This window comes from Dendrobates tinctorius, unplaced genomic scaffold, assembly GCF_039654945.1.
Source record: "Dendrobates tinctorius isolate UK_male_01 unplaced genomic scaffold, ASM3965494v1 ptg000184l, whole genome shotgun sequence".
Lineage (NCBI taxonomy): Eukaryota > Metazoa > Chordata > Amphibia > Anura > Dendrobatidae > Dendrobates > Dendrobates tinctorius.
Window position 1 is genome coordinate 17,797,796 of NW_027361851.1, and position 27,552 is coordinate 17,825,347.

The window sequence follows — 27,552 nt, forward strand, 5'->3', positions numbered from 1 at the left end:
TGTTTAAATGAGGAGGGAAATATACCTGAAGAAAGAGAGAGGTTAAATATTTTAGTCAGGTGAGTGGTGACCACTGGTGAGAGAGACTGCAGGAGCTGTGAAGGAATAGGGTCACTGTTGCAGGTTGTAGGCCGAGCAGAAGCGAGGAGCTTGGAAACTTCTTCTTCTGAAACAGGCTCAAAGATGTCTAGTGAGCTTGAGGTGCGGCAGAGAAGGGGATCCAGGCACTGAGGAGATAGGGCTGAGATATCCTGATGGATGTGGTTGATTTTTTCTAGGAAATAAGTGGCCAGATCCTCACCGCTGAGGTTGGTGATGGGGGCCTGTACTTTAGGTTTCAGGAGGGAGTTTAAGGTTTCAAAAAGTCGTCTTGGGTTGTTGGATAGTGAGGTGATGAGGGTGGTGAAGTAGGATTGTTTGGCCAGATGAAGGGCAGAGTTATAGGTTTTGAGCATGAACTTATAGTGGATGAAGTCTTCTGCTAAGAGAGATTTTCTCCACTGCCGCTCTGCACACCTCGAGCAGTGCTGAAGAGAGCGTGTTTGCGTTGTGTGCCAGGGCTGCCTTTGTCTGTGTCGGGTCTTTCTGCGTATAGAAGGTGCTGCTTCATCTAGGGCATTCTTCAGTGTATTATTGAAGTGTGACAATGCTATGTCTGGACAGGAGAGGGTGGAGATGGGGGCTAAAGATGTGTGGAGATTGTCCCTAAGCTGTTGGGTATTAATGGTACGTGTATTCCGATAAGTGTGGTAAGTGGGGGTGTCCCGGGTGAGGAGACAATTCTTGACAGAGAAGGAAAGAAGGTTGTGGTCCGAGAGCGGGAGAGGTGAATTAGTAAAGTCGTGCAGCGAGCCGGGACGGGAGAAAACCAGGTCCAGAGTATTCCCGTCCTCATGTGTAGGAGAATACGTAAACTGTGAGAGGCCGAATGAAGAAGTTAGAGAAAGAAGATGAGAGGCAGACTGGGAGAGCGGATCATTGATGGGGATGTTAAAGTCTCCCATGATGAGGGTGGGGATGTCACAGGACAGAAAGTGAGTAAGCCAGGTGGTGAAGTGGTCTAGAAACTGGCGGGAGGAGCCTGGAGGGCGATAAACGACCGCCACTCGTAAGGAGAAGGGCTTAAAGAGTCTGACGGCGTGGACTTCAAAGGAAGGAAATGTAAGTGATGGAACCGGGGGGATGACCTGGAAAGCACATTGTGATGAAAGGAGCAAACCAACACCTCCACCCTGTCTGTTCTCAGGTCTGGGGGTATGTGAAAATTTCAGCCCACCAAACGAGAGAGAGGCAGCAGCGGTGGTGTCTGAATGCTGGATCCAGGTTTCTGTAATAGCCAGAAGGTTAAGGGAATTAAAGAGAAAAAGATCGTGAATGTAAGTCAGTTTGTTACACACAGACCGTGCATTCCAGAGAGCACATTGGAAAGTGAGAGGAGAAGGCATGCACTGAATGTTAATAAGATTAGCAGGGTTTCTATATGCAGCTGGAGGAGAGTAATGTATGCTGGTGGAGGGAGGCCCAGGGTTGGGGGAGATGTCACCTGCAACTATTAAAAGGAGAAAAAACAGAAAAAGCAGGTGGTGGGATGATTTGTATGAACGTTTTGAGTGCTGCATGGAGGTTTTGGATGGTTTGGTGTGGGTAAGAAATGTCAATAGAGCCTCAGAGTTAAACATGGGAGAGGGGAAAAGGGAGGGGTGGATATGCAGAGAGTGCACAGAATGTGTAAAAGGGCAGGCGAGTTGTTAAAAAGCAGAAGTGAAGACAAATAAGCAGCAGGTTAATATGATCAATGCATACGTAGTACGACTGACCAAGAAGCAAGCGTGCATGAAAAACTTATGCACCTTACCTGTCTCCTGCCCTGTCCAACTGCATTGTCTAACTGCAAAACACTTTATCCTGTTGCACTTAATCTGTTGCACGCGTAAGCCCGCACGCGTGCTATCCCAGCCAGAGCTAAATATATATGAAATGAAATGTCTGCTAGCTTCAGCCACCAAAAGGCCACAATCAGTAATTAACCAATTAGCACAAGGCCAGAGCAGGCATTACTATGCAGGGTAAATAACTAACGCTGGACAAGGCCATCAAACTGAGAAAGGGAGAAAAAAAAAAAAACACCTTTCTACACTTCAAAGCAGAAACCAAATAGATAAAAAATAAAGACCCACCACAGGAGTGATGGAATGAAATACCATAAAAATATCTGGCACTATATGATGCAGTTCACACTTGTCAGACAGCATACATGGATGATGGAATGAAATACCATAAAAATATCTGGCACTATATGATGCAGTTCACACTTGTCAGACAGCATACATGGATGATGGAATGAAATACCTGTGTGAAGAAGAGAAGAGAGGAACATCAGCTTCAATGCATTGTCTAACTGCAAAACACTTTATCCTGTTGCACTTAATCTGTTGCACGGATAGAGGTGGAATCATCCGGTCCAGAGTCATGACAGTTCCCAACCCAACCACATGTTTGGCATTTCTGTAGCAATGAAAGCCCGCCTAATTTACGGATGCGTGTCTCCAGAAGCATGATCTGAGCACATTGTACGGGCACTTCCATGTACTGGGCACAACAATGGCAGTGTCACGCTATAATACTGAGGGTTACTACAGAGTAACACAAAACTCCACTAGATGGCAGCATAGTGGAGAATGAGCTGAATCCTGCAATGAAAGAGACAAGCAGTAATACAGCAAAGCAACCACTAGGTGGCAGCGGAATAGTCAGAGAGCTGAGTCGATAACAGAGAATAACGCAGTACAAAGGGGAAATCCAAAACACAGAGTCAGGAGAGAGCAAAAGGTCCATGCTGGTCAATAGCAGAACTAACAGATGGGAGAGACAGAATCTGGTCAGGGACGAGCTAAAGTCTAATACCAGGAAATCCAAAAACCGGAAGGTGTGGTCTTCCAGAAGTAGACCTTTTTGCAAGTGGTCAGAACTCGAAGGTGGCTAAATATTTTTCACTTGATCCAGACAATCCTTGCTTTGGGGTGGACGCGTTAGCTCACCGATGGAAACTGGCATATGCCTTTGCTCCAGTGCCAAGCCTACCAAGGGTCCTACAAAAAGTAAGATCCGAAAAGGCAAAAGTGATTCTAGTGGCACCATTCTGGCCCAAAAGAAGTTGGTTTGGTACTCTAACCAACTAGACAGACCCCAATGAGAAGTCTGCTTCACCAGGGACCAAATCATCATCTGGATCCCAAGAAGCTACACCTGACTGCCTGGCTTCTCAATTCTCAATCTTGAAAACCAGGGGTCTGTCAGATGGAGTTATTAGAATGCTGCAGAGAAGTAGGAAACTAGTGACAAACACAATATATGAGAAGATATGGAAGACCTTCATCTCATGGAGTGCATCTGAACAACCAGACTTGTGTCAACCAAATATCGCACGGATCCTGGATTTCCACCAAGAAGGTCTAGAGAAGGGTCTCAAGCCTAGTACACTCAGGGTCCAGGTGGCGGCTCTAAGTTCTTTTTTTGACCAGACCGTAGCCAACCACCGCTAGGTAAATTGATTTATAACCGCAGCATCTCGCCTACGTCCTTGAATTACAAATCTAGTCACTTCCTGGCACCTCAATATTGACCTTAAAGGGCTCATACTACCACCTATTTGAGCCTTTATCATCTATAAATTTGGACAAACTTTCCTGGAAAACAGCTTTTCTTGTAGCCATAATTACAGCCAGGAGAGTGGGCGAATTACAGGCTCTCTCAATTAAGGAGCCCTACATGAGAATCCTGGAGGACCAACTTATTCTTTGACTAGACCCATCATTCCTACCTAAGGTGGTTTTGGAGTTCCACAGGTCCCAGGAAATAATCCTTCCTTGGATTAAGAGTTCCACGTTCTGGACGTACAGAGAATAGTTCATCACTATCTCCAGGAAACGGAGAAGTGTAGGAAAGTCCAGAATCTATTCATCCATCTTCAGGGTCAGAATAAGGGGAAGAAAACCTCCATATCCACAATCACCTACTGGATCAAGAGAGCAATCACTGAGACATACCAAATCTAGAGCCTTTCACCTCCAGAGAAATTCACGACTGACTCTACCAGAGCGGTATCGGTTTCCTGGGCTCAGAAAGCCAGCGCTTTCATCGAGCAGATATGCAGAGCTGCTACCTGGTCTTCAGTCCATACATTCTCCAGGCATTACAAACTAAACTTAGTATCTGTTAAAGACTTAGCCTTTGGGAGAAAAGTCCTCCAGGCTATTATCCCTTCCTAACATTACTCTTTGGTATTTCTCCTGTGTGTTGTCATGGGAGGTTGTTAGAGAAAATGGAATTAGACTGACTAATAATGCTCCACGACAGCACAGGTAATCCTCTCCCCCCTTGCTTATTAATTTTTTCATTATTCAGACAAGGAAAATAAAATATAATTTGAAGCATTCATACTTCTGTGGTCCTTTATAATAACACTGAGGAGAGGATGTGGGAGGGGCTTTTTGACCTCTTTGAGTTTCCTGTCCCTATTAGGCAAGGGTTGACTTCCTTCGGTGAGCTGTCATGGTAGTTTATTAGAAACCAAATTACCGGTAAATCTAGTTCTATTTTTTGCCAAATTTCCGATTTTTCGCAAATAAACACAAGTCATATTGTACATATTTTACCTTAATCATGAAGCAAAATATGTCACGAAAAACAAGAGAAACAGTGGGATCCGTTGAAGCATTCCAGAGTTATTACTACAGAAAGTGACATTAGTCAGAATTGTAAAATTTGGCCTGGTTTTGAAGGTGAAAACATGCTTGGAGGTGTAAAGGGGTTAAGCTTTATATTTGCTTTCAGCCTCTCAAAATTAGTTAAGTTTAACCGTTTTCATTTTTGTATCAATTTGGCTATTATAACTGTTATTAAAAGGGATTGAAGGCCTCTCTCATATGATGAGGTTTGAAAAGTTGGGCTTGTTTAGTGTTATAGGGAAAATGTAATATCCATACAGACATCTCCAGAGAGGCGACATATCGCCCTCACATTAAACTTTAGGTTCTGTGCACAGAAAAAGAGAAGGGAGTTGCACTCACAGTCCCTTTAAAAATCCACTTTATTGAGGCAGTTTAAAACATACATGAGAGTTTCATGTGGAATGAGAAGGATGACGATCGTTTCACGCAGATGCGCTTCTACAGGACCTCATTATATTAGGCCCCCCATGTGCAAAAAGAAGGAAAATATATACATCTCCATTGGCATCAGAACACACCAAGAAAAAATCCACAAGTTTTACATTTTAAACCTTTAACTCCTCAAGCTTTTTTCAGTTTTGCGTTTTCGTTTTTCGCTCCCCTTCTTTCCAGAGCCAGAACTTTTTTTATTTTTCCATCATTTTGGCCATGCTAGGGCTTATTTTTTGCAGGACAAGTTGTACTCTTGAATGACATCATTGGTTTTAGCATGCCGTGTACTCGAAAACGGGAAAAAAATTCCAAGTGCGGTGTAATTCCCAAAAAAGTGCAATCACACACTTTGACTTTTTTGCTAGGTTCACTGAATGCTAAAACTGACCTGCCATTATGATTCTCCAGGTCATTACGACTTCATAATCATCACACATGTCTAGGTTCTTTTTTATCTAAGTGGTGAAAAAAAATTCCACAATTTGCTAAAGAAAAAACAATTGCGCCATTTTCTGAGACCTTTAGCTTCTCCAGTTTTTGAGATCTCGGGTTACGTGAGAGCTTATTTTTTGCGCACCGAGCTGATGTTTTTAATACTACTTTTGTGCAGATACATTCTTTTGCTTGCCCGTTATTGCATTTAAATGCAATATCGCGGCGACCAATAAAACATCATTCTGGCATTTTGATTTTTTTTCCCGCTACGCCGTTTAGCACACGGCTATCACATGGGCAGGGGGGCTTATCTTGGTTACCCCAACGCTACCAACAATGTGATGAAAAAACAGCAAACAAGGCTATTGACCTATTAATTTACTGCAGGGGCTTATTGTAGTTATCCCACTGCTCTTCACAATATGTCACTAACTGCAGGGATTTATGTATATCCCACTTTCTGGTTCTGCTTTGGAACTTGCAGCTCTCTGGTGCCCCCCCTTAACCTAAGCTCAGTCAGGGAACTGCACCTACTGTAAGATAATTGGTCGCCGGATGGGCCACTTATTGTACACTGGCTATTAGGTACGCTGCAGCGATGGAATTATAAATGCTCAGGCCGCAGCCAGACAATAGCTTATAAAACCCGTTCCGTCACTGCCAGCTTTACCCACCTAGCCCAGAAAACAATTCACTGCCACCAGCTCCGATTTCTTAATTAATATTTCCAAATTAATAAAGGGGTACGAAGCCAACCCAAGTTAGTAGCGTAATTAACTTCAGGCACGTGTAAATTCGGTATAGAGCACGGAGAAAAACGAAACTAGTAATTTTATATTTTACTCCAAAAAGGTGGGCAGAAGGTATAAAAAGATTTTACAATACGAGACAATTAACGTATGTACAAAGCAAATACAAAATAAAGAGGATTAAAACAGAAACACTCACATGTTGCTTAGATCATTCCAGGCTAATCATGCTGGCGGGGGAGGGGCGACACATCAAAATGCATCGGACGGTCTTGTTGCAACAGCTTCCCAGGCAGTGACTGAGGGCTGGGTTGACTGGCAGTAACTTATACTTGTTGGCTGTGACATCACTAAAGGGGTTGAGTTACCACCACCCTCCCCTTTTCTCAGAGTTACAGATTTGCTAGCAAAACTTATAGTTATCATAACTTGCCTGGAGAACCTAGCAGAGTAACGGCAGAACCATAACTCATCTTGTCTTGAAATTAGTGTCTTATTGACTCTAAACTCGGACTGTTTATTCACCTTGGTTCAGGAGAAATCCATTTCTCAGATTCTGCTTGCTCTGGGGCCTAGAAAAACCCAGGCTAAGAGGCTCCGTCGAAGCACGTTCCAGATATGTAATTTTCATATTTCCATCACTGATTGGGCCCGAGTTATGCCCTCTTTACTATGTTCCATATATACAAAGGAAAAGCACAAGGTTTTTGGGGCAATGACTGCTCTTGGCTAATTAACATTCCTGAGGTAGGAGGGAAGAGGAAGGAGTGAGAGTGTAGAGTTACAAGCTGTGAGTGAAGAAGCTAGGGAGAACAGCATGCTTAAGGGGGGAAGGGAAGCCTGAGTCTGCAGCTATGAAGGTAGCAGAAAGTTCTAGAAAGGCATGTGAATTAATAAGGAAAACCATTCGTCATTTTTACATTATCGTGACACCTCCCTTTTCTGGTGTACACTATGGAGGCAGGACCTCTCGGTACTCCGCCATGCGCACCTCAGCAGGTTTGCCCTGGTGAGACAACCCATCTGCGTTTCCATGCTCGCTGCCCTATTTGTGTTTTATGGTAAAGTCGTACTGCTGGAGGGCAAGGCTTCAACTTAGCAACCTTCCTTTTGTTCCGGACATGGTGCCAAGGGACACGCCAGGGTTCAGGCTAAGGCAAGGGCCTGCGCATGCTAGGAGACACGCCAGGGTTCAGGCTAGGGCCTGTAACTGCAAGAGGGCACGACAGGGTACATGGCAAGACCCGGGCGTACTTTTACAGAAGCACAGGGAGGCATGCCAAGGGGCAGGCTAGAGCCTGCGCGTGCTTTAGAGAGCACGCAATGCACAGTGCAGAGACAGCGTGGGTGCAAGGAAGCACAGAGAGCACGGCTGGGGCACTGGCTAGCTGGTCGGGCTGCGGCACAGACAGATGGGCAAGACTGAGGCGAACCCAGCTGAGGCATAGCAGGCGACACAGCTGTCACTGGCCGACGAGCACGGCTGAGGCACAAACAGGGGGGCATGGCTAGGGCGGGCACGGCTGAGGCACAGACAGGAGGCTAGGAAGGCCAGACGCGTGCAAAGGGCACGCGAAGAAGCAAGGCAAGGTGAGGCAAGGTACAGAGCAAGGAGCGGAACGTAGGCAGTAGCACAGAGCCAGGTACAAGAGAAGAGAAGCTGCGCGTATGCTAGAGCCCAGAGCCAGGTACAGAGACAGAGCTAGCAGCGGTGCGTAGGCTGAAGCCCATAGCCGGGTCAAGGCAGAGCCTTGAGACTAGCCTAGAAATATGCAAAAGAGCACCATAGGTCAGAGAGCAGGAATGGTGCGTGTGCCGGGAGGCACAACAGAGCACCATAGGTCAGAGAGCAGGAATGGTGCGTGTGCCAGGAGGCACAACAGAGCACCATAGGTCAGAGAGCAGGAATGGTGCGTGTGCCAGGAGGCACAACAGAGCACCATAGGTCAGAAAGCTGGAATGGTGCGTGTGCCAGGAGGCACAACAGAGCACCATAGGTCAGAGAGCAGAAATGGTGCGTGTGCCAGGAGGCACAACAGAGCACCATAGGTCAGAACAAGGAAGACCAGGCAGAAACAGGGAAGCGGAAGAACCACAAGGCAAAGCATGGCATAGACAAGAAATAGCGAAACAGGCAAAGACAGAGAACATAGGAAGGACTACAAGTCAAAGCAAAGCAAAGGCAAGACATGGCAAAGCAGGCAAAGGCAGAGAACATAGGAAGGACTACAAGTCAAAGCATGGCAGAGACAAAACATGGCACAAAGGACAACACAAGACATGGCACGGGACAAGAGACAGAGTACAAGCACAGAGCGTGTGCAGAGACGCATGACAGGGTAGAGTGCAGGGGCACAGAATACAGGGAGCGACCGAGCAGACCAAGCAACCATGCAGGGAAGCAACACGATACTCAGGCCCTGACCATAGGAAGAGGCGGTCAGATATAGCACCATAGCACCTGCACTTCCGGTTCGGACCAGGGGAGGACTTCCGGTTCAGATCCTCCAGGATCATAGAGAGGATCACATGGGCGAGTCCTCCAAGACCATAGAGAGGACCACATGGTGGAGTTCTCCAGGACCATAGAGAGGATAGCTGGATCAGACTGTGCTAGACCATAGGAAAGGTCACATGGTCAGAGTCTCCAGGATCATAGAGAGGATTGCTGCAGGCAAAGCGGAGATGGGTGGTTGCCCAGCAACGGCGTGCAGCCATGAGGTAAAGCACACATGCGCACTGGCAGACAGCCATTAGATGAGACGCGCGTGCACACTGCTCCAGGGGTCAAGCGGCATAACAGACATAGCGGGCATGACAGTTCTGTGCACGTGCACACTGCTCCAGGGGTCAAGCGGCATCACAGATATAGCGGGCATGACAGTTCGGTGCACGTGCACACTGCTCCAGTGGTCAAGCGGCATAACAGACATAGCGGGCATGACAGTTCTGTATGAACCACCTATAGTACCCTGTAGTGCCCAAAAAGGACATTACCTGTTTCTTGGTCCTGGGGGTGGGCCAGGACACGATTGCATCCACTTTCTCAGGCTCTGGACTCATGGAACCCGCGCCTACCCGGTGACCCAGGTAGTGGACCTTGCTCATTCTCATTTGGCACTTTCCCGGTTTGATGGTCAGGCCTGCCTGGAGAATACGCTTGAGCACCTCCTGGAGGTGCTGAAGGTGTTCCTCCCAGGTGGAACTGAAGACGGCAATGTCGTCCAGGTACGCCACGGTGTTCTTCTCCAGTCCTTGAAGCAGGTGGTTGACCATCTGCTGTAAAGTGGCAGGGGCATTTTTCATGCCGAAGGGCTTGACAATGGACTCGTACAGTCCAAAAGGGGTGATAAAGGCAGATCTCTCCTGCTCTGCAGGGCTCAGGGGAATCTGCCAGTATCCCTGACTCAAATCCATGATGGATAGGTATTTTGCGTTCACCAACCGCTCAAGCAGATCCTTGATGCGTGGCATCGGGTACGCATCAGAGGTTGTGATGGTGTTGAGCCCCCTGTAGTCAACACAGAACCGGGTGGTCCGATCATTTTTGGGCATGAGAACTACAGATGAGGCCCACGCGCTTTTGGACCGTTGAATCACCCCCAGCTGCAACATCTCATCGATCTTTTGGCGCATAACCTTCTGCACCTCCTCAGAGATCCGATAAGGTGTTCGCCATAGTGGAGCATGATTCCTGGTGTCCACCTCGTGGACCGCTAACTTCGTTCTCCCAGGTCGGTGGGAGAACACGGCCCGGTTCCAGTGTGGTCAACAGCTGCGACCACTGGGGTATGGTTAACAAGACGCTTATATCCATGTCCTCGATGGACCCACTGGCCATGGCTTTGGCCAGCATGTCCAGGAGGGGTCTTCCTCCTTGTCCTCGGGCAGGTTGCAGACCAGTAGGACGCAGGCTTCACGTTCATGATGAGCCTTCATCATGTTGACGTGAAAGGCCTTGCGCCTACCCTGAGCGTGGTCAAGCGTGACCACGTAGGTGACTAGGTTGAGCTGCTGGTGGACGACGTACGAGCCTTCCCAGGTTGCCTGAAGCTTATCCTTTGGTACAGGGACCAGCACCCACTCCTTTTGACCCACCTGGTAGGTCCGCTCTTGGTCAGCCTGAGCCTGCACCATGTTGTCATGCACCAACTGCGTCAAGGTCTGCATCTTGTCACAGAAGCGCATGACATAATCCACGATGGACACTTCAGTAGGGTTCGGCTCATCTTCCCCGGATTCTCTTACCAACCCAAGGGGTCCACGGACTCGCCTGCCGTACAGGAGCTTGAAGGGGGAGAACCCTGTTGAGGCCTGCTGAACTTCTCAGTAAGCGAATAGCAGGTGTGGGAGGAACCGCTCCCAGTCACGTCCTTGGGTCTCAACCAGCATGCGGAGCATCTGTTTGAGGGTACCGTTGAAGCGTTCACACAAGCCATTGGTCTGTCGGTGATACACACTCGATACCAGCTGTGCCACTTGCATTTTCTTACAGAGAGCCTCCATTAGGCGAGACATGAAGTGAGTCCCTTGATTGGTAAGCATCTCCCTGGGAAATCCTACCCTTGAAAAGATGGTCACCAGTGCATCCGCCACCTTATCCGCCCTGGTTGAGGACAGAGCTGCTGCCTCTGGGTACCGGGCAGCGTAGTCTACCACGGTGAGAATGTATTGCTTTCCAGAGCTGCTGGGGACGGCCAGCGGGCCCAAAATCTCCACCGCAATTCTCTGGAAAAGCTCCTCTATCACAGGCAAAGGGATCAGGGGAGCCTTAAGAGCAGGCCTCGCCTTCCCCACTCTTTGACTGGTGACACAGGAGCGGCAGTAGTTGGTTACTAGGGATGGGCGAATCCTGAAATACTCGGACTCGCTAGACTCTAACGAGTCCGACTCGGAAACTCGCTACTCGTTGCGAGTCTAGCGAGTCCAATGTTAATGAATGAGGATGCGAGTATTGCAGCGATTCCTGTGCTGCCATTTTTTTTGTTCCGCTTAGTTCCCGCATGTGGCTGTGCACACCATGCGGAAAGTAAGCAGAACAATTGCGGATGGTACCCACGGTCCGGAGGAGAGGAGACTGTCCTCCGGGCTTTGGGTACCATATCCCTGTAAAAAATAGAATTTAAAAATAAAAAATATTGTTATTCTCACCCTCCGACGTCCCGCGCAGCCTTCCCGCCTCTCCACGCATCCGTTCCCAGTAGTCCTTTGCGAAAATGCCCGCGATGGCGTCCGTTCTCGCGGGATCGCGAAGTCTCGCGGTCATTCGCGCGACGTCATCGCGAATGACCGCGAGACATCGCGATCCCGCGAGAACGGACATCATCGCGGGCATTTTCGCAAAGGACTACTGGGAACGGATGCGTGGAGAGGCGGGAAGTCTGCGCGGGACGTTGGAGGGTAAGAATAACAATATTTTTTATTTTTTTTTACATTTTATCTTTTACTACCGATGCTACATAGGCGGCCTCAGTAGTAAAAAGTTGGTCACACTTGTCAAACACTGTGTTTGACGAGTGTGACCAACCTGTCAATCAGTTCTCCAAGCGATGCTACAGATCGCTTGGAAAACGCTAGTATTTGCATTGGACTCGTTACTGTGCGAGTAATCGCTTGGAAACTCGCAGAGTACCGACTCCTGCGAGTCCCCTACTACTCGCAGAGTAACGAGTCCTAACGAGTAGATTCGCCCATCCCTATTGGTTACATCTGTCCCCATCTTGGGCCAATAGAAGTGTTGAGACAGCCGGGCCTTAGTTTTGCTGACCCCCAAGTGTCCAGCAAGAGGAATCTTATGGGCAATCCGCAGCAGATCAACCCTGAATTGATAGGGGACGACCTGCTGTCTTTCCCTCAACTACTCCTTTTGGGATTCTCCGGGTACTGTCTCCCGGTATAACGTTCCTTGTTCCCAGAACATCCTCTCCTTATCAGTCACAGAGGTGGGCGTCTCGGCGAGGTATCTCAATTTCTCCAAGCTCACATCTGAGTGCAGAGCGGCCTGGAACTCCTGGCTGGAGGCAGCCAGAAGTGACGTCAAGGTCCCCTCCTCACTGGGAACCTCAGGGACCTGCTCTGGGTCCACCTCTGGTTCAGTCACTCCTGTGGCAGAGGAGGGTCCAGAAGGCAGGGCGCTACCTGCTTTCCGGGCACTCTGACTGCGGGTGACAGTAGTTACGAAGGCTGCCTCCCCGGGGATTTCTACAGACCCATCAGCCGGCGCTGCTATGGGCTCTTCCTCCCCATCCACCCCCAACATTTCAGGAGAAGTGCTACTTATGGGCAAGTTACCTTCCTCGGTGGCACTGGACAGTTGCATGACATCACCTTCCTCACGATCCCCATGCATCTCCACATTTCCTGTAGCACTGACGCTTGCCTCTGCTAGGGGTTCCTCAGCCGTCTCCGTCTCACTCCGCAGTGCGACATAGCTGAGCACTTCTGTACCTGTGGACACATCAACCTTTGCAGAAAAATGGTTATCAGGTTCAGTTGGCATATTTACATCACTATCATCATTATTCCTAGGGAAAAAATGGTTATCAGATGCATCATTACTCGATAAACCATTGTCAGGTAACACATTCAGTTTCCCATCATCATTATCATCAGGGTTAGCATTACCATTATTATCAGATTGGGGAGGGGTGTCAGGGACATAGTATGCAACCATCCTACCCAAATCAGTCCCCAACAAAACCTCAGTGGGCAGGTTTTTGGACACCCCCACTTCCTTCACCCCGCTCCCGGCACCCCAATCAATGAAAACCTGGGCCATCGGCAAGGGACAGCGGATGCCCCCAATCCTGGTAAAAGTCAGGGTTTTCCCCGGAATCATCTCTTCAGGGGCCGCCAGTTTGGGTCGAATGAAGGTTGGTTCAGCCCCGGTGTCCTTGAGGCTGCTAGCGAAACGGGCCCCCACACGGACGTGCTTCCCCGTTGTCATCGATCCTACCAGCCACCCCACCCACCAAAAGAACGGATGCGTTGGGCCCGGAGGCCTTGGCTGGGGGGTTCTTCTGCCTCTCCGGACAGGTGGCACTGATATGACCAGTCCTATTGCAGGCAAAACACTTGCGAGTATCTGAAGAAGGCCTGGTGTTGGTAAAAGAGACAGGGCCTCCGGAGGGACAGCTGGCAGGGGCACTGGGGTTGGTTGCAGGCTTACCCTCTCTCCAGCTGGCGATGACTGGCTTCCGTGTTTCCGATTTCCAGTTGGCCTCATAGGTGTCGGCGATCTACGCTGGTTTGTCCGCATTCATTGTCTCTCGGTCCAGTACAAACTGTTGGACCTCGGCTGGGAAAAGATGTAAGAACTGGTCGTTGATCATCAGGTCTCTCAGCAGCTCAAAGGATGTTGCTGACAGTCCGTGGATCCACTGGTCAAAATGGGTCCTGAGTCCTTGTACCACATCGCTATAACTTGTGTGGATCACATTGGAGGTTCCGGAACTTCTTGCGGTATACCTCAGGGGTTAGCCAGTATTTGGTGATCAGGGCCTGCATGATGGCATCATAGTTGTCATCTTGGTCTTGCGGGACAGAAGCAAATGCCTCCAGAGCTTTTCCTTTTAGCCCTGGGGTCAAGTACCTGGCCCATTGTTCCATAGGCAGCTGGTACTGTCTGCAGGCTCTCTCAAAGGCCTGCAGAAAAGTGTCCCAAGTCCTTTTCCATCTCAGGAAAATGCTCTGGCCGGGTCTTCGGAATCTGAGCGCTGTTGGGCTCATGGCTCCAGGCTGTGGAGGGTATCCCCCCTGCCGGAGCATGTCCACTTCATGAGCTCTCTGAGCTTGGGCCTCCCACTCGGCTCTCTCAGCTTGGCGCTTGGCTCGCTGCTCAACTCTCTCCTGAGCTTGCTGGATCAGCCTCAGATGTCCATCATGGTCTTTGGCAGAGAGTTCGCCCAAGGCCGCTTGCAGGTAGGGGTCCAAAACGCCCTGGTTGCATGTGGGGCCGGCATTCGGTGGTTAGACCTTGGCTGCAGCACCATCTACGCTTGGGCTGCGGCCACTTTGCTCTGGGCATTTTCCAGTTGCAGCAGAGCCGCGATCAGCTGGCCTTTCTTTTTGCCTGCGGTGTCAGTCTGCCTCCACCCGCAAAGGGCAACAAGAGTGTCCTTGCTCTGCAGCTTATACCACTCTTCTCCCATCGCAGCCAAATTGCCAAATAAAAGATAGAGGATAGAAAAACAAAGAGAAGGGAGGGTGTAATTGCAAGTACACACAATTGTGTCATGACTACTAAACACTGAGTTTCATTCTCCAAGCTATTGCTGCAGGGTCCTCGGAAGAACCGTGCAAATTTTAGTGAGAGGAATGATTGCTCAAACCAGATCACTAATGCTCTATTATCCCACCGCTCTGCCACCAATTGTCAGGGAAAGGAAGGTCCTTTGGCCGGCACACGGCTATCACATAGGCGGGGGCTTATCTTAGTTATCCCACCGCTGCCAACAATGTGATGAAAAAACAGCAAACAAGGCTATTAACCTATCAATTTACTGCAGGGGCTTATTGTAGTTATCCCACTGCTCCTCACAGTATGTCACGAACTGCAGAGATTTATGTACAGTTAGGTCCATATATATTTGGACAGAGACAACATTTTTCTAATTTTGGTTCTAGACCAAAAATTGGAAAATTGGATGAAGGGTTGTGGAGTTGACCGCATGTTTCCTTCACAGCAAAACCTTCCAAATGCAAGCACCACACCTCAAATCAACTCCAGGCCTTTTATCTGCTTAATTGAGAATGACATAACAAAGGGATTGCCCACACCTGTCCATGAAATAGCCTTGGAATCAATCGTCCAATTACTTTTGGTCCCTTTAAAAACAGGGTGGCACATGTTAAGGAGCTGAAACTCCGAAACCCTTCATTCAATTTTAATGTGGATACCCTCAAATGAAAGCTGAAAGTCTGAACTTCAACTGCATCTGAATTGTTTTGTTTAAAATTTATTGTGGTAATGTCTAGAACCAAAATTAAAAAAAATGTTGTCTCTGTCCAAATATATGTGGACCTACTGTAGCTGTATCTAGTTTAAACTACTAACACTGACCTAAAAAGCCATCCATAAACTTTTTCCTCTGTATATTTCTGATCTAATCTCTCAATATCTTTCCTCAAGTAATCTCTGGTCCTCACAAGACCTCCTTCTCTCCTCCATGCTTATTTGCTCCTCCCCCTATCGCCTCCAAGATTTCTCTCGAATATCCCCCATCCCCTGGAATGCTTTGTCCCAACACGTCCGGTTATCCACCATATTTGGATCCTTCAAATGGAACCTGAAAACCCATCTCTTCTAAAAGCTTACAACCTGTAATGACCACGTGGCCACCTCAACACCATCGGAGCTACTGCAACGCCCGTCCTACTGTCTCCTTTCCCATAATCCTTTAGATTGTAAGCCCCTCAAGGGTAGGGTCCTCTCCCCCTGTACCAGTCTGTCATTGTCTGTTTACTGTAAGTGATATTTGTATTTTGATGTTACCCCGTCTCATGCACAGCACCATGGAATTTATTATATAAATAATAATAATAATTAACGTATCGAGAATATTTCAGCAGCTGATGGAAATATGTCTCTTCTACTTGAATTTTAAAGCAACTCTGATATATCTGGATGACATTGCAATATTGTCCACTACTTTCAAAGAGCACCTTACCTGGTTGGGGCAAGTGTTGGAACAACTCAAAAAGTGTGGATTGAATATAAAACCTCATAATTGCCATCAGTTTAAGGAGTTTGAATAATTTGGGACACACAGTTTCTAGTGAGGGCATGTATCTGACGAAGGGAAAGGTGGCTACTGTGCAGAAGAGGCCAACTCCTATGACCCTGAGAAAGATAAGTGCGTTCCTGAGCTTCTCCAGGTACTATTTAAGATTCATAAAGGATTTTGCAAAGATGGCATCCTCGTTGCTCGAGTTGTTGAGGAGATCAGCAAGAAGTTCCAAGAATCAGCCAATTCAGTAGGGACTAAGTCAAGAAGAGGCCTTACGGGCATAGAAACTTGCATTAATGGATGCTCCCATCTTGGCATATGTGGACTTCTTACAGCTGTTTATTTTGCACACCAATGAGAGCCTGTACAACAGACGTTCAAGACTGACCAGAACGCCAGCTGATCCCTACAGGATACAGAGAAGAGCCTTGAGAACTATATCTCGTTCAAACAGGAGCTATTGGCCCTCATATGGGGCCATGACTGAAAAGTTTGCTGAGTATCTGTCGGGGTTTGAAGTTCATGTGTGGACTGATAACAGTCCATTGTCTCATTTGGAAAATGTGAGGCTGGAAGCATTGCAGCAGAGATAGGTAACCAGAATGTCTAAATTCCAGTATCGAATTGCCCATGGGGTGAAAGATGAGAATACCCATGCGGATATACTATCGAGAGTTAATGAGCAACTGGACAAGTAATTGGATGAAGACAAGACCCCAGAATACAGGCGGTTTGCAACAGCTTTACTGGCCCTTCATGAGCATGGTGGATACAATTGTCGAAAGAAATCGGGACCACAGGGCACGTGGTGATTATAGATGGATGTTCAGGTCCGACGGGTTCAGCCGAACAGTTAAAGTTCGGGTATCAGAACAGTACCCGGACCCAAACTCGCACTGTACGACTATAGGTTTAGTAATGGAGAGGTGTCTTATCTTATAGACATCTCTCCATTAATAAGCCATGGGCTTGATATCAATGGACAATACAAAGGTGACATCAACTCCACAAATATGAACCCCACTTGCCACAGCTATAAGGCAAGTTTGAAGAGCTGTGCAAAGCACCAAAATTGGCACATCTAATAGATGCGCCTTTTCTGGGAGTCTGTGGGCTGCTATTTTTAGGCTGTGGGGGCAATATCAATTGCCCATTACCAGTCTGAGAATACCAGTTCCCAATTGTCTGCTTTATTAAGGAAGGTTGTCAAAAATGGGGGGGACCCCACATTTTTTTAAAAATTATTTAAATAATTTAAAAAAACTGCGTGGAGTGACCCCTCTATTCTTGATAACCAACCTTGCTAACGCTGACAGCTGAGGGTTGCAGCCCCCAGCTGTCAGTTTTGTCTGGCTGATTATCAAAAATACAGAGGAACTCACGCCAGTTTTTTTTTTAGTTATTTATTTACAGCGCCGGCTTATGAATTTTCCCATCAGCCACCCCTTGCTCTCGCTGTTTTTAGTGGCAACAGGCGTAGGCTGATGGGAGCATTAGTCCCACAAGCCGACGCCAGTGACCAGAGGTAAACTTCTTACCTACGATCACAGCTGCAGGCTCACGCTGTAATTTGACAGTGTGGGAACCGCGACTGTCTGACCGGTGGTAATGATTTTACCACCAATCAAAAGTAGTGTTTCCCGCGCTGTCATGCACGTGACAGCGCAACAAATACCCAGTGTCCTGGGGGCAGAACCCGAACAGTAACACAGCATTCCTGGTGAAGTCATTGTTTGGTGTCCATGCCTGAACAATAGGTTCTATGCCTGATGAAGAGACCTGAGTAGTCTTGAAAGCTTGCAGTTTGTTACCATCTTTTCAGTTAACCATAAAAAGGTATCAACCACTGAGGACTCTCAAATCTAAATATTTTTCTATCTACTGGCTAATACGGTACAGAGATATATACCGGGTGAGTCATAAAGGACGGACGTTTTTAAACTAATCATAAAATTGTTAAATATTTATTAAATATAAATGTATTCACAGATTTGGTTACGTATACTAATAGCATTTGACAAATTCAAGTGTGGAAAACAACATCTGCCATGTGGTGGCCATTATCAGTGATGCATTTCCAAAGGCGTTCTTGGAAGTTGGCATCAACACGTTCCAACACAACTCTGTCGATTTGGGCAACTTCCACTCGAATAGCTTCCTTCAGTTCTTGTAATGATCGAGGCTTAAGCTTGTATACACGTGATTTGAGGTGACCCCATAAGTAATAATCGCACATGGACAGGTCTGGGGACCTAGGAGGCCAATTAATATCGCCAAACCTGGAAATGATGCGACCAGGGAAGAGAGGGCGAAGAACGTTCATTGTTGCTCCGGCTGTGTGGGCCGTTGCCCCATCTTGTTGAAACCACACACTAGAGATGGGGATATGTTGCCGTCGTAACTCAGGAACAAAGAAGTTATTTATCATGGCGATATAACGTTGTGAGTTCACGGTAACAGTATTGCCATTATCGCCTTCGAAAAAGTACGGACCGATCACGCCATATTTGCCCATAGCGCACCACACCGTTACCTTAGGGCTGTGCAGCGGTACGTGCCGTTCGTGGAGCCCCCGGTGGTTGTTTGTTCATTAGTGTACCTCGTGTACGGAGTGCTTCAACCCAACGTAGGATAGTGTTACGAGCGGGAACAGCTTGATTTCTGTGAATATTGAAATGACGCCGAAACTCACGCTGAACGGCTGTGATACACTCATTATTCTTGACAAAACTGTCGTACGCAAAAACGCGATGTTCTATCGTCCACGGCACCATAGCTTAAACTGAAACTAAAATAAAAACAATGCTTTCACCTCACAAACATAACCCCGCCTCCCGCACATCTCTACCTCCACCTGGTGGTGAGTTATAGCCACTTCAAATACATCCGTCCTTTATGACTCACCCGGTATCTTTCCTGTATTACATTGCCAGACAGTGTAGTTATAATGTAGTAATATAGTATACACTGTGTGATTGGAAAGGCAGCATAGTTCCTGAAGGACATGCAAACAGAATCCATGCTGTGCTGTGACCTCTGTGGACATCTCCATTTCTGTGTTCTGTGTTTATGATAGTAGCTACCCAAGTCCAGAGGTTTAACACTTTTACACTGCTTCCAGGCATAGATCACTTTCCTAAGGAGCTAGAAGAGGCAGTGAAAAGGTTAAACCCAGTGGTGTAATTAGAGTTGGTGCAGAAATTGCAGTCACATCCAGGCTGTGGAACCTAGGGGAGGCCAAAAAGTCCCATTAACCTATATGAGAAGACCAGTTCTTATGAGGACTTGTCTCATTGGACTTTTTGGAGACTTTATATTTTGATCTGAAAGCTACGAATTACACATCCGGACAAATCTCTTGACATCCTTAGTTGTTAAAGTGACCTTGTCAGCTGATACATGCTGTCCAATCTGTAGGCAGCATGTATCAGATACTGGCTGTATGATTTCAGCCCGGTTTGTTTGACTCTGAAAAGCTATGGGGTTTCAGAGAGAAACATACTTTTAATAGCTGCCGGGGAGCAAGACACGTTGTAAACTAGCCGGACAGGTGGGTCCCTGGCAGTTGTTCCCACTCATTGCCCTGGATTGACAAGTCTTTGCCTATATACATATGTAGGAGTGGGTCACCGAAATGTATCAAGATGGTGTGTTGTATTACACATTGAAAATTATTCCTGCTAGCTCCATCGCCATTTTTCTCCGATGTGTCATGCTCGGAAGGGATGAGGATCTTCTATAGGATTTTGTTGGCTGATTGGGGTGAATAGTTTTTTCTGTATGTGAACTTCACAGTATGTTTGTTTTTTTTTTATTGGAAGTTGGCTAGAAAAAGATATTGAAGAAAACCGTTTTCCGCATTGTGTGTTAACTATACGGAGTTTTTTATTTCTGTTCAAAAAGGCTGCAACGGTGCATGCTCTGTGACGGAGACGGTATCCTGCCATTCTCGAGCATTTTTGCTGCCACAGTCTTGCTGACATAAATGTAATTTGAATTATATTTCCATGACCCACCAGCTTAAATCTTGAAAAATATGACCTGTTTGAAATCCACCATGAGCTACAGCTAATCCGCATTGCATAACTTTAGCTTATTTTAAGTGTTTTCCTGTTCCCTATAAATTCTTCTGACTCACTCTGCTTGGTGCTGTGACATCCAAGTGCCCCGATAAGCTGCTGGCAGTCACTAAAGTGGAGTGTCTTTTATTTCAATCAGCAATGACAGACTGTTTTTCCATTCAGTCCGTGCTTTCTCTTGTGCCAGCGGAGCTGCCAGGCTATTTATGTGGTGTGGACACCTGTTATTTGGTAACCATTCCATATCTGATATAGATATTGCTCTCAGCGGCCAGATTAATTAAATTGCTTACACAAGTTAACATATAATCTACTTGTCTGATTGTGTATCTATTATGTAAAAATAACTTGACATTAAAGAATTTCCTTTTTAATTGAAGCTGTTGTTCAGCTTGTGCTTCTGTTCTGGCTTCAAAACCGCAGTCCAGAATTAATAATGAGAATTCTGTGCCGTAACACTGAGACTTTTATGAAAGTACATCACAGGCTATTGGGCAATGCTATAAATAAATGATATATGCATTAGTACATTCTAATGGCATAATTGCCCATTTTGGGGCATCAGTCGTGTGTGGCGGCGCAGCAGGTCACTATTTGCTGCAGCGTGGTAATGGGGCAGATCTTACCGGTCACCAGAATCGTGAGGAAGCTTTCATATTATTAGGACTATTCTTGCTGTAACCAGGGCGGCTAATGGGAGCTCTAGTTACAGGAACTCATGAAATTGGGACCAATAATAATAAAAACACAAGCCATTAACACACACTATAACCCTAAGGTGTTAACAACTTTGGCATGAATGTATTTCCCTAGCCAGGGGAGAATATTCAGTTGGGTCTGATAGTAATTGGACGGTAATAGTTTTCCTAATTTACCCTTTATACACCAGTACAATGAATCATCAAGCAGCCTTGTATACGTCGCTGTGTACGGGATGTATTAATATGAGTAAAGCTCCTCTATTTCTTTTTTCTTTTGTGCTCTTGATGAAAACATTGTGATTATTTAGGCATATCCTTCTGAATTTCTGGAATGGCCCTGCAATATTAATGACCCTTTTAGCAAAGTGTGAATGTCTTGGGCTGCTGCTTGGCATCTAGCTGCACTGTGTGCTCAGGGCCTGAGATCAGTGTGATGTCAGCGCCTCCTTGTGGAGAGGAGAGGACAGTGAAGATGAGCCAGTTTCAATGCAGGGTGTTATGTAAGGAGAACAGTGAGTGGCTTTCACTTTAGGATGGTGGGAATGCTGTCAGTAGAGTTCATTGTGTCTAACTTGGCTTTTAGCTCAGATTCCCAAATACGTCTACTACTACTTTTTGCTGTATTCTGAGCAATGTTTTACATGGGTTGTTGGGGCTTATGATATTAATGAATGGCCGGGGTCATACAAACAGCAATATCAGATTGGTGGGGGTCTAACACCTGGCAATATCAGATTGGTGGGGGTCTTATAGCCAGCAATATCGGATCGGTGGGGTTCTGGCACCTGGCAACTTTACTAATCTGCGACAGCAGCCTGATGAAAACATTGAGCAGAGCCAGGAAAGTACAGCTCTTTGATCAGGCACTGATCTGCAGCTCACAACAACGGCCACTATACAATAAACCATCTTGTATTGCTTCACCTCCATTCTGTTTACAGCCAACTGCATTGGTGCTGAAATCAGATGGTAAGTGGGTGTCGGACCCCCGCCAATCTGGTATTGATGACCTAGCCTCTGGATAGGGCAGTAATAACAGAAGTACTGAAATCCTTTTACCGTTATGTACACACGTGGCATTTTAACAGCAGATTTTCTATCTGTACTTTCTAAAAATCTGCAGCGTATTATAGTATACTCTGGAAGAGAGTGAAAGAATCTGCAATGCCAATGAAGCAGCTCTGCAGATCTGAAATCCATAGCACGAGTTTTCAAACATTACATTGTGCCTTGCCTCAGTTATACCTCCAGTTGGCTATTGCTATGCTCGGCCAGATCGGTGGGACCCTACTCTATATTACATTGTCCTCTCAGCGCTCGTAGTGCCAGTCTGTGTCAGTACCCGCTTTTTCCACAGCAGAAATGGATTAGTGGTAACTTCATTATACATTTTTTGAAGGAAGTTTAGTGTTTACTAAATTAGAAATGACAAGTTTCTTTAACCAGTCCAAGACCAGGCCACTTACCTCTGTCCCTGATCAGGCACATGTTTGTTTTTTTTTGTAGTTTAACGAACTGTAAAATATTTTCTCGTTCAGATATTCAAATAAGTTTAGCATCTTTTTCTAAATTTTATGTTATTTTAATTCCATAATTTTATCAGGCGATACCAAGTGGAAACATAAAAGAAATACCGTATTTTTCGGAGTATAAAACGCACCCCAAATTTTGGGGTGGAAAATAGCAAAAAAAAGATTTTTATAAGATGTGGGTCCATCATATTGTCCAAATTTAAGATATCTTACCTGAGGGCCAGTGGTGGTAGAGCGGGGTCACAGGAGGCATGTTCCCTTCCTCACAAAGCCGGCGGTGGCAGAAGTGGGGCAATTCTGCTGTCCCGGGATATCCCAGCGGTGCGATGCTGCGTGTCCGGTGTCGGCGGTGAGGCTGAGCAGAGTTCATTGCATGAAGCAGGGTCCCTTCCTCAGGATGCCAGCAGCAGAAATGTGGCAATGCTGCGGCCCGGTGTCCATGGTGAGCAGAGCATAGTGCATCATTTGTTTCTTGTCGGCCATTTTCCTGAGGCCATGCATTCGCTGATTGAGATCTCGGCGACACTCGGCTTCAGGAAAATGGTCGCCAAGATCTCAATCTGCGAACGTGCGGCCTCCAGTGGTCATTTTCCTGAAGCCCACAGCCACAGGAAAATGGAGCGTGAGAGGTCAGCCGAGATCTCAATCCACGCACGTGCCACCTCCGGTGGCCCACGACTTCAGGAAGATGGCCGCAGGGAAACCAATGATGTATTCTGCACTGCTCACCGCCGACACCGAGCTTCAGCATCATCACACTTCTGCCGCCACCATCCCATGAGGAAGGGACACTGCTACACCACTCCTGCAACCCCCCTGGTAAGCCTGCCTTCGGACTATAAGACACACCCCCTATTTTCCTCCCAAATTTTTTGGGGAAAAAGTGCGTCTTATAGTCCAAAAAATACGGTACTTGTCTGTTTTTCACATTTTTCTATGACCACAGAGAACCACTAAAATACATTTTAAAATGTATTCCCATTTCTGGAACAATATTTTTTTTATATATGATGACATGTTTTGTTTTTTTTTTACCTGGAAGAAATTAGTAACAGCAATTTAGATTGTCAGATGCTTTTTTAATTAATTATTTAATCAGTTAATTTATTAATTCATTTTCATTCATTTCAAACATTGTGCCCAGCATGAAGTCATAAAAAACCTTTGGGAGGAATTTCAAAATTTAAATACTCATTTTTTTTAAATCTGATTTCCTCTGTAACCGGAGCTGGAATATTAAATCCAGTTACAAGGGAAGTTCAGCCTTCTGGCTGCGTAGCAGGGCTGACAGGATCTCCCAGAACACAGCAGCTCCTGCTACCTCCCTACACCCAGTGATCACTGTGTCTGGAGGAGGAAGCACTGTCAGTGTTTTCTATTATGTAGACACAGCGCTTGTTCTCTGGGGGTTTATTGTCATCTGGACGTAATTAAAACAAATTGCCCTTATGGTATGACTGTCCATCACTCTGAGTGTTCAATGTGATTGTTCCCATGGATGTTTTTACACACAGACTGATGGTCTGCAAGTAAAAATAGTATGCTCTACTCTTATCCATATGTCAGATTGAACTCAGCTATTATAAGTAAAGGAGTGCGCAAAAAAACTGATCATATACAGGTTACCATCTGTTTCTGATGCATTTTTCACAGATTGCAATTATTAAGATGGGAAACTGTATTTGGAGTTTTAACATTTATTAAATGGTTCCTGTAAAAACCAGATGCCTTATGGATGGCATAAGGACATGATAAAAAATTGACATACAGATGACTTAATGACATACAGATGATTTAAAATACAGACATGCATATCACACATGGTTTACATATCTGGATGAAACATCATCTGTTATTACTTAATGAAAAATGGAGACTTTTATATACGCTTGTCTGAACGCGGCCTACATCCACTGTAATCAGTGCCCATCTTTTCTACATAGTCAAATGTGCTATTGTGCCCACAAAAAATGATTGAATGCTGTTTTCCTTGCTTCATCCTTTGGAGTCTGTCTCATTGCAGTGACTAGTCATGTCAGAGAGAGAGGTCTGAATACCGTATTCTGGTACAAAGACATAACCTCCTGACGGAGTGCGGAGTAAAGCTCTTTGCTCCAAAGTGAACGTAGCCTAAATGATGCATTTTAGGTGGTAAGCTTGTTTGATTCTTAATGCAGCCCATCATTAACATCATGTTATTTCACCTTTATTTACAGACTGCAAAGATATTGGAGATACCAGTGGTTGTAACTGAGCAGTATCCCAGAGGCCTTGGCCTTACTGTGCCTGAACTTGGAACCGATGGTATTAAAAAATACACAAAAACCTGTTTTAGCATGCTGACTCCGGAAGTGGAAGATGAACTTAGGTCCATCCCTGAAAGACGCTCGGTTATTTTGTGTGGCATTGAGACACAAGCGTGTATCATGGTAATTATTCCATTTCTAGTCTATCTATAATCATAATATTGTCTTATGCCGCCTGTGGTACTATAGTGTCTTACCCTGAAGAGCCATTTTGAGCAATGAGCCACTGTCTTTCCCAGCCCCTGTCACCAATGACAGGTCTGTGTGTGGAAATAGGTTAAGTGCCAAATCAAGGCAGCAAAGTAAACTATGCATGACACAAGATGAATCCTGAGTGGGTAATTACACATGGCGGGCATCCTCCAACCACTAACTGGGAAGCTATGGAAACACAAATATACACTGTCTGGTCAATGCGCTATAGACTTTCCGCTACCTCACCTGTGCTGACCACTGGACTTGATGGTGAGAAGTCCCTACTGTTCACCTCTGCTTGAACATGGTAACACACTGGCTAAGTAGCCTCCCAAGGTCTGACACTTCCAGCTCTGCAGAGATCACTTCTCAGCCATCACATCAGGTTTATAATAAAAAGGACTACTGATTGTAAGATAATAGGACAGCTGCCCCCCACCTCCCCAATCACCTTTGGACTTAGTAAGTAGCTTGATTAAGAAACTTAAAGGGGTTTTCCCACAGAGTACATTTTAATTAATAGATCTTAGAATAAAAATAAGTTACACACTCGTATGTGTTTAAAAATTGTTCCTGTGCTGAGATAATCTTATAAATGTGCCAGTGCTGTGTATTGTGTAATGGCCGTGTCTGACCGTACATGAACATGGTCTGATCATACCACAGCTCCTGGGCAGGGGAGGAAGCAAAAGAGTATACTGACAGGACAGTGTGCGATCACAGCTCATTGTTTTTGTGAGGAAAAAAAAAATCCCTGCCTGTTTTTAAATAATATTTTATCTCAAAAAAAGAATCAGCGGTGAGCCTGTGCTGTAGTGTTTCTCTCCTCTTTTGCTTCCTCCCCTGCTCAGGAGATATGGTATGATCAGACCATGTTCCTGCACAGTCAGACACAGCCATTACACAGTACACAGCAGGGGCACATTTATAAGATTATCTCAGCACAGGAACATTTTTTTAGCACGTGCAATTGTAGAAATTATTAATATTCCAAGATCTATTGATTAAGCATATTCTGTTTGTGGGAAAACACATTTAAGTTAATCATTAATTAAACATTTTTATTCTTAGAAATCTCACAACATTTCCTTTTCCTAAAATGCCACCATGTTGTTACACCAGATGCCAATAGTTTTCAGCATGAAGTGTGTGATAATTGCCCAAGGAGAGGCACGTGGCATTCCGGCCTCCTCGGGGCCATGCAGCTCTGTCCTGAATGATGTCCCTTTTGGTGGGACCGCATGTTGTGCACACTCAGTGATGTGAGCTATGCTGGCTGTGGTCTCATCTCTACCATTTTAGAACTGTATTTTATGCTTTATTGTGCACAGAACAGTTCAGAAAAATACATTTTGAGAAACCTTTTGCCATGGGTTAAAATGTTATGCAGCAGTTAAGTGGCTTAGAAGATAGTGACTGGTTTCCCTTATATGGCCCAATAAAGTGTAAAAAAAACTCTGGTCACCAATCAGACAGATCGTGAATCAACATTTTCCATTAATACCAGCAACCCTGTATGTTGCATTCTACAAGATAGATATCTAATCCTATCTATCCATTATTTCAGCCACTACCAAATCCTGCCTATTAGACCAGTCTTTTCTGGACGCCCTGTAGAGATGAAACAAGATCTTTGGGGAATCGTTTTACTCTCTGCTGCTAGTTGCTTCTCATGTTTTCCTTTAGCTTGTCTCCGCTAATTGCCTTCTTGCAGCTTTAATTGGAAACCGTATAGCTCATGAAAGCAGATTCTGTCATTTGCCTTTAGGTTAGGAAAATTTGCCTGCTTAATCCCTTCCTGACATTTGATGTACATGTACTGTGGATGTCATGTGCCCATGTATGGTGGGATCAGATGTTGTTATCATACCGCTGCCACCCACCTCTAACTGCGGGAGTGGGATAATAGAATAAGCCTTTAGCCAATAGCAAACATGACATCTAAGTGGTCAGATGATGTGGAGGCCTCTGCTTCACAGCATCTCAGGTGCTGATGAGTAGTCAACTGCCTATATTTGGGCTTTATAGAAGTAGATCAGTAAAATGACAAAACTCTGTAGTTTACAGAAGTATTGCAGTGTATTGTGCATATATGAAGAGGGACACACTGTCCACGCTCCTCCTTGAGGACTCGCGCATTGTTGTGATGTGTATCGTGACGTCTGTTATTAGTGACAATGCTGTAGTTCGACAGACAGTAGGGAGAGTTAGTGCTAATGTTTAGGATCAGCCCAGAGTGGGAGTAGTTAAAGTGAAGAGACAGAGAGAGTTTTCTGTCAGAACGTCAAATAGGGCTGAGCCTGCAGTAAAAGAAGACCTAAGGTCTGATTAGTCAGCCGAGCTTTACTTTAAAATTCTGCCACAGGGCTTCATAAAATATTGCTAAGTGTTCAAAACACTGCAATGTAGGATTAGTGCATTGTTACCTGCAGTCAAACAATCACAGGATAAAGTCCTTTTGCAAGGTATAATTAAAAATGTATCTAAAGAAAGAGCTAAAAAAGCATTCACCTGCCTTTTCTCAAACATAAAATGTAAAAAAGTGTAAAAAAGTAATTGGTTCTCCTAAATTAAGCCCTCACTCCACTCAGATCAATTGGCAGAAAAGTAAAGTTTTGTGTCTCAAAAAAATGGCAACACAAACCATGTATTTATTTAGTTTTTG

At 45.7% G+C, this 27,552-nt stretch overlaps 1 protein-coding gene across 2 annotated transcripts in view; it reads left to right on the forward strand.

Annotated features, from left to right (window-relative positions):
* The window catches only part of ISOC2 (isochorismatase domain containing 2), a 133,991-nt gene that overhangs the window by 78,696 nt on the left and 27,743 nt on the right, over nt 1-27,552 (forward strand). For both annotated transcript variants that reach the window (XM_073552134.1, XM_073552135.1), the window contains exon 3: nt 24,603-24,815. In XM_073552134.1, the coding sequence (XP_073408235.1) occupies nt 24,603-24,815 (213 nt within the window). The remainder of the gene's footprint in view (nt 1-24,602; nt 24,816-27,552) is intronic.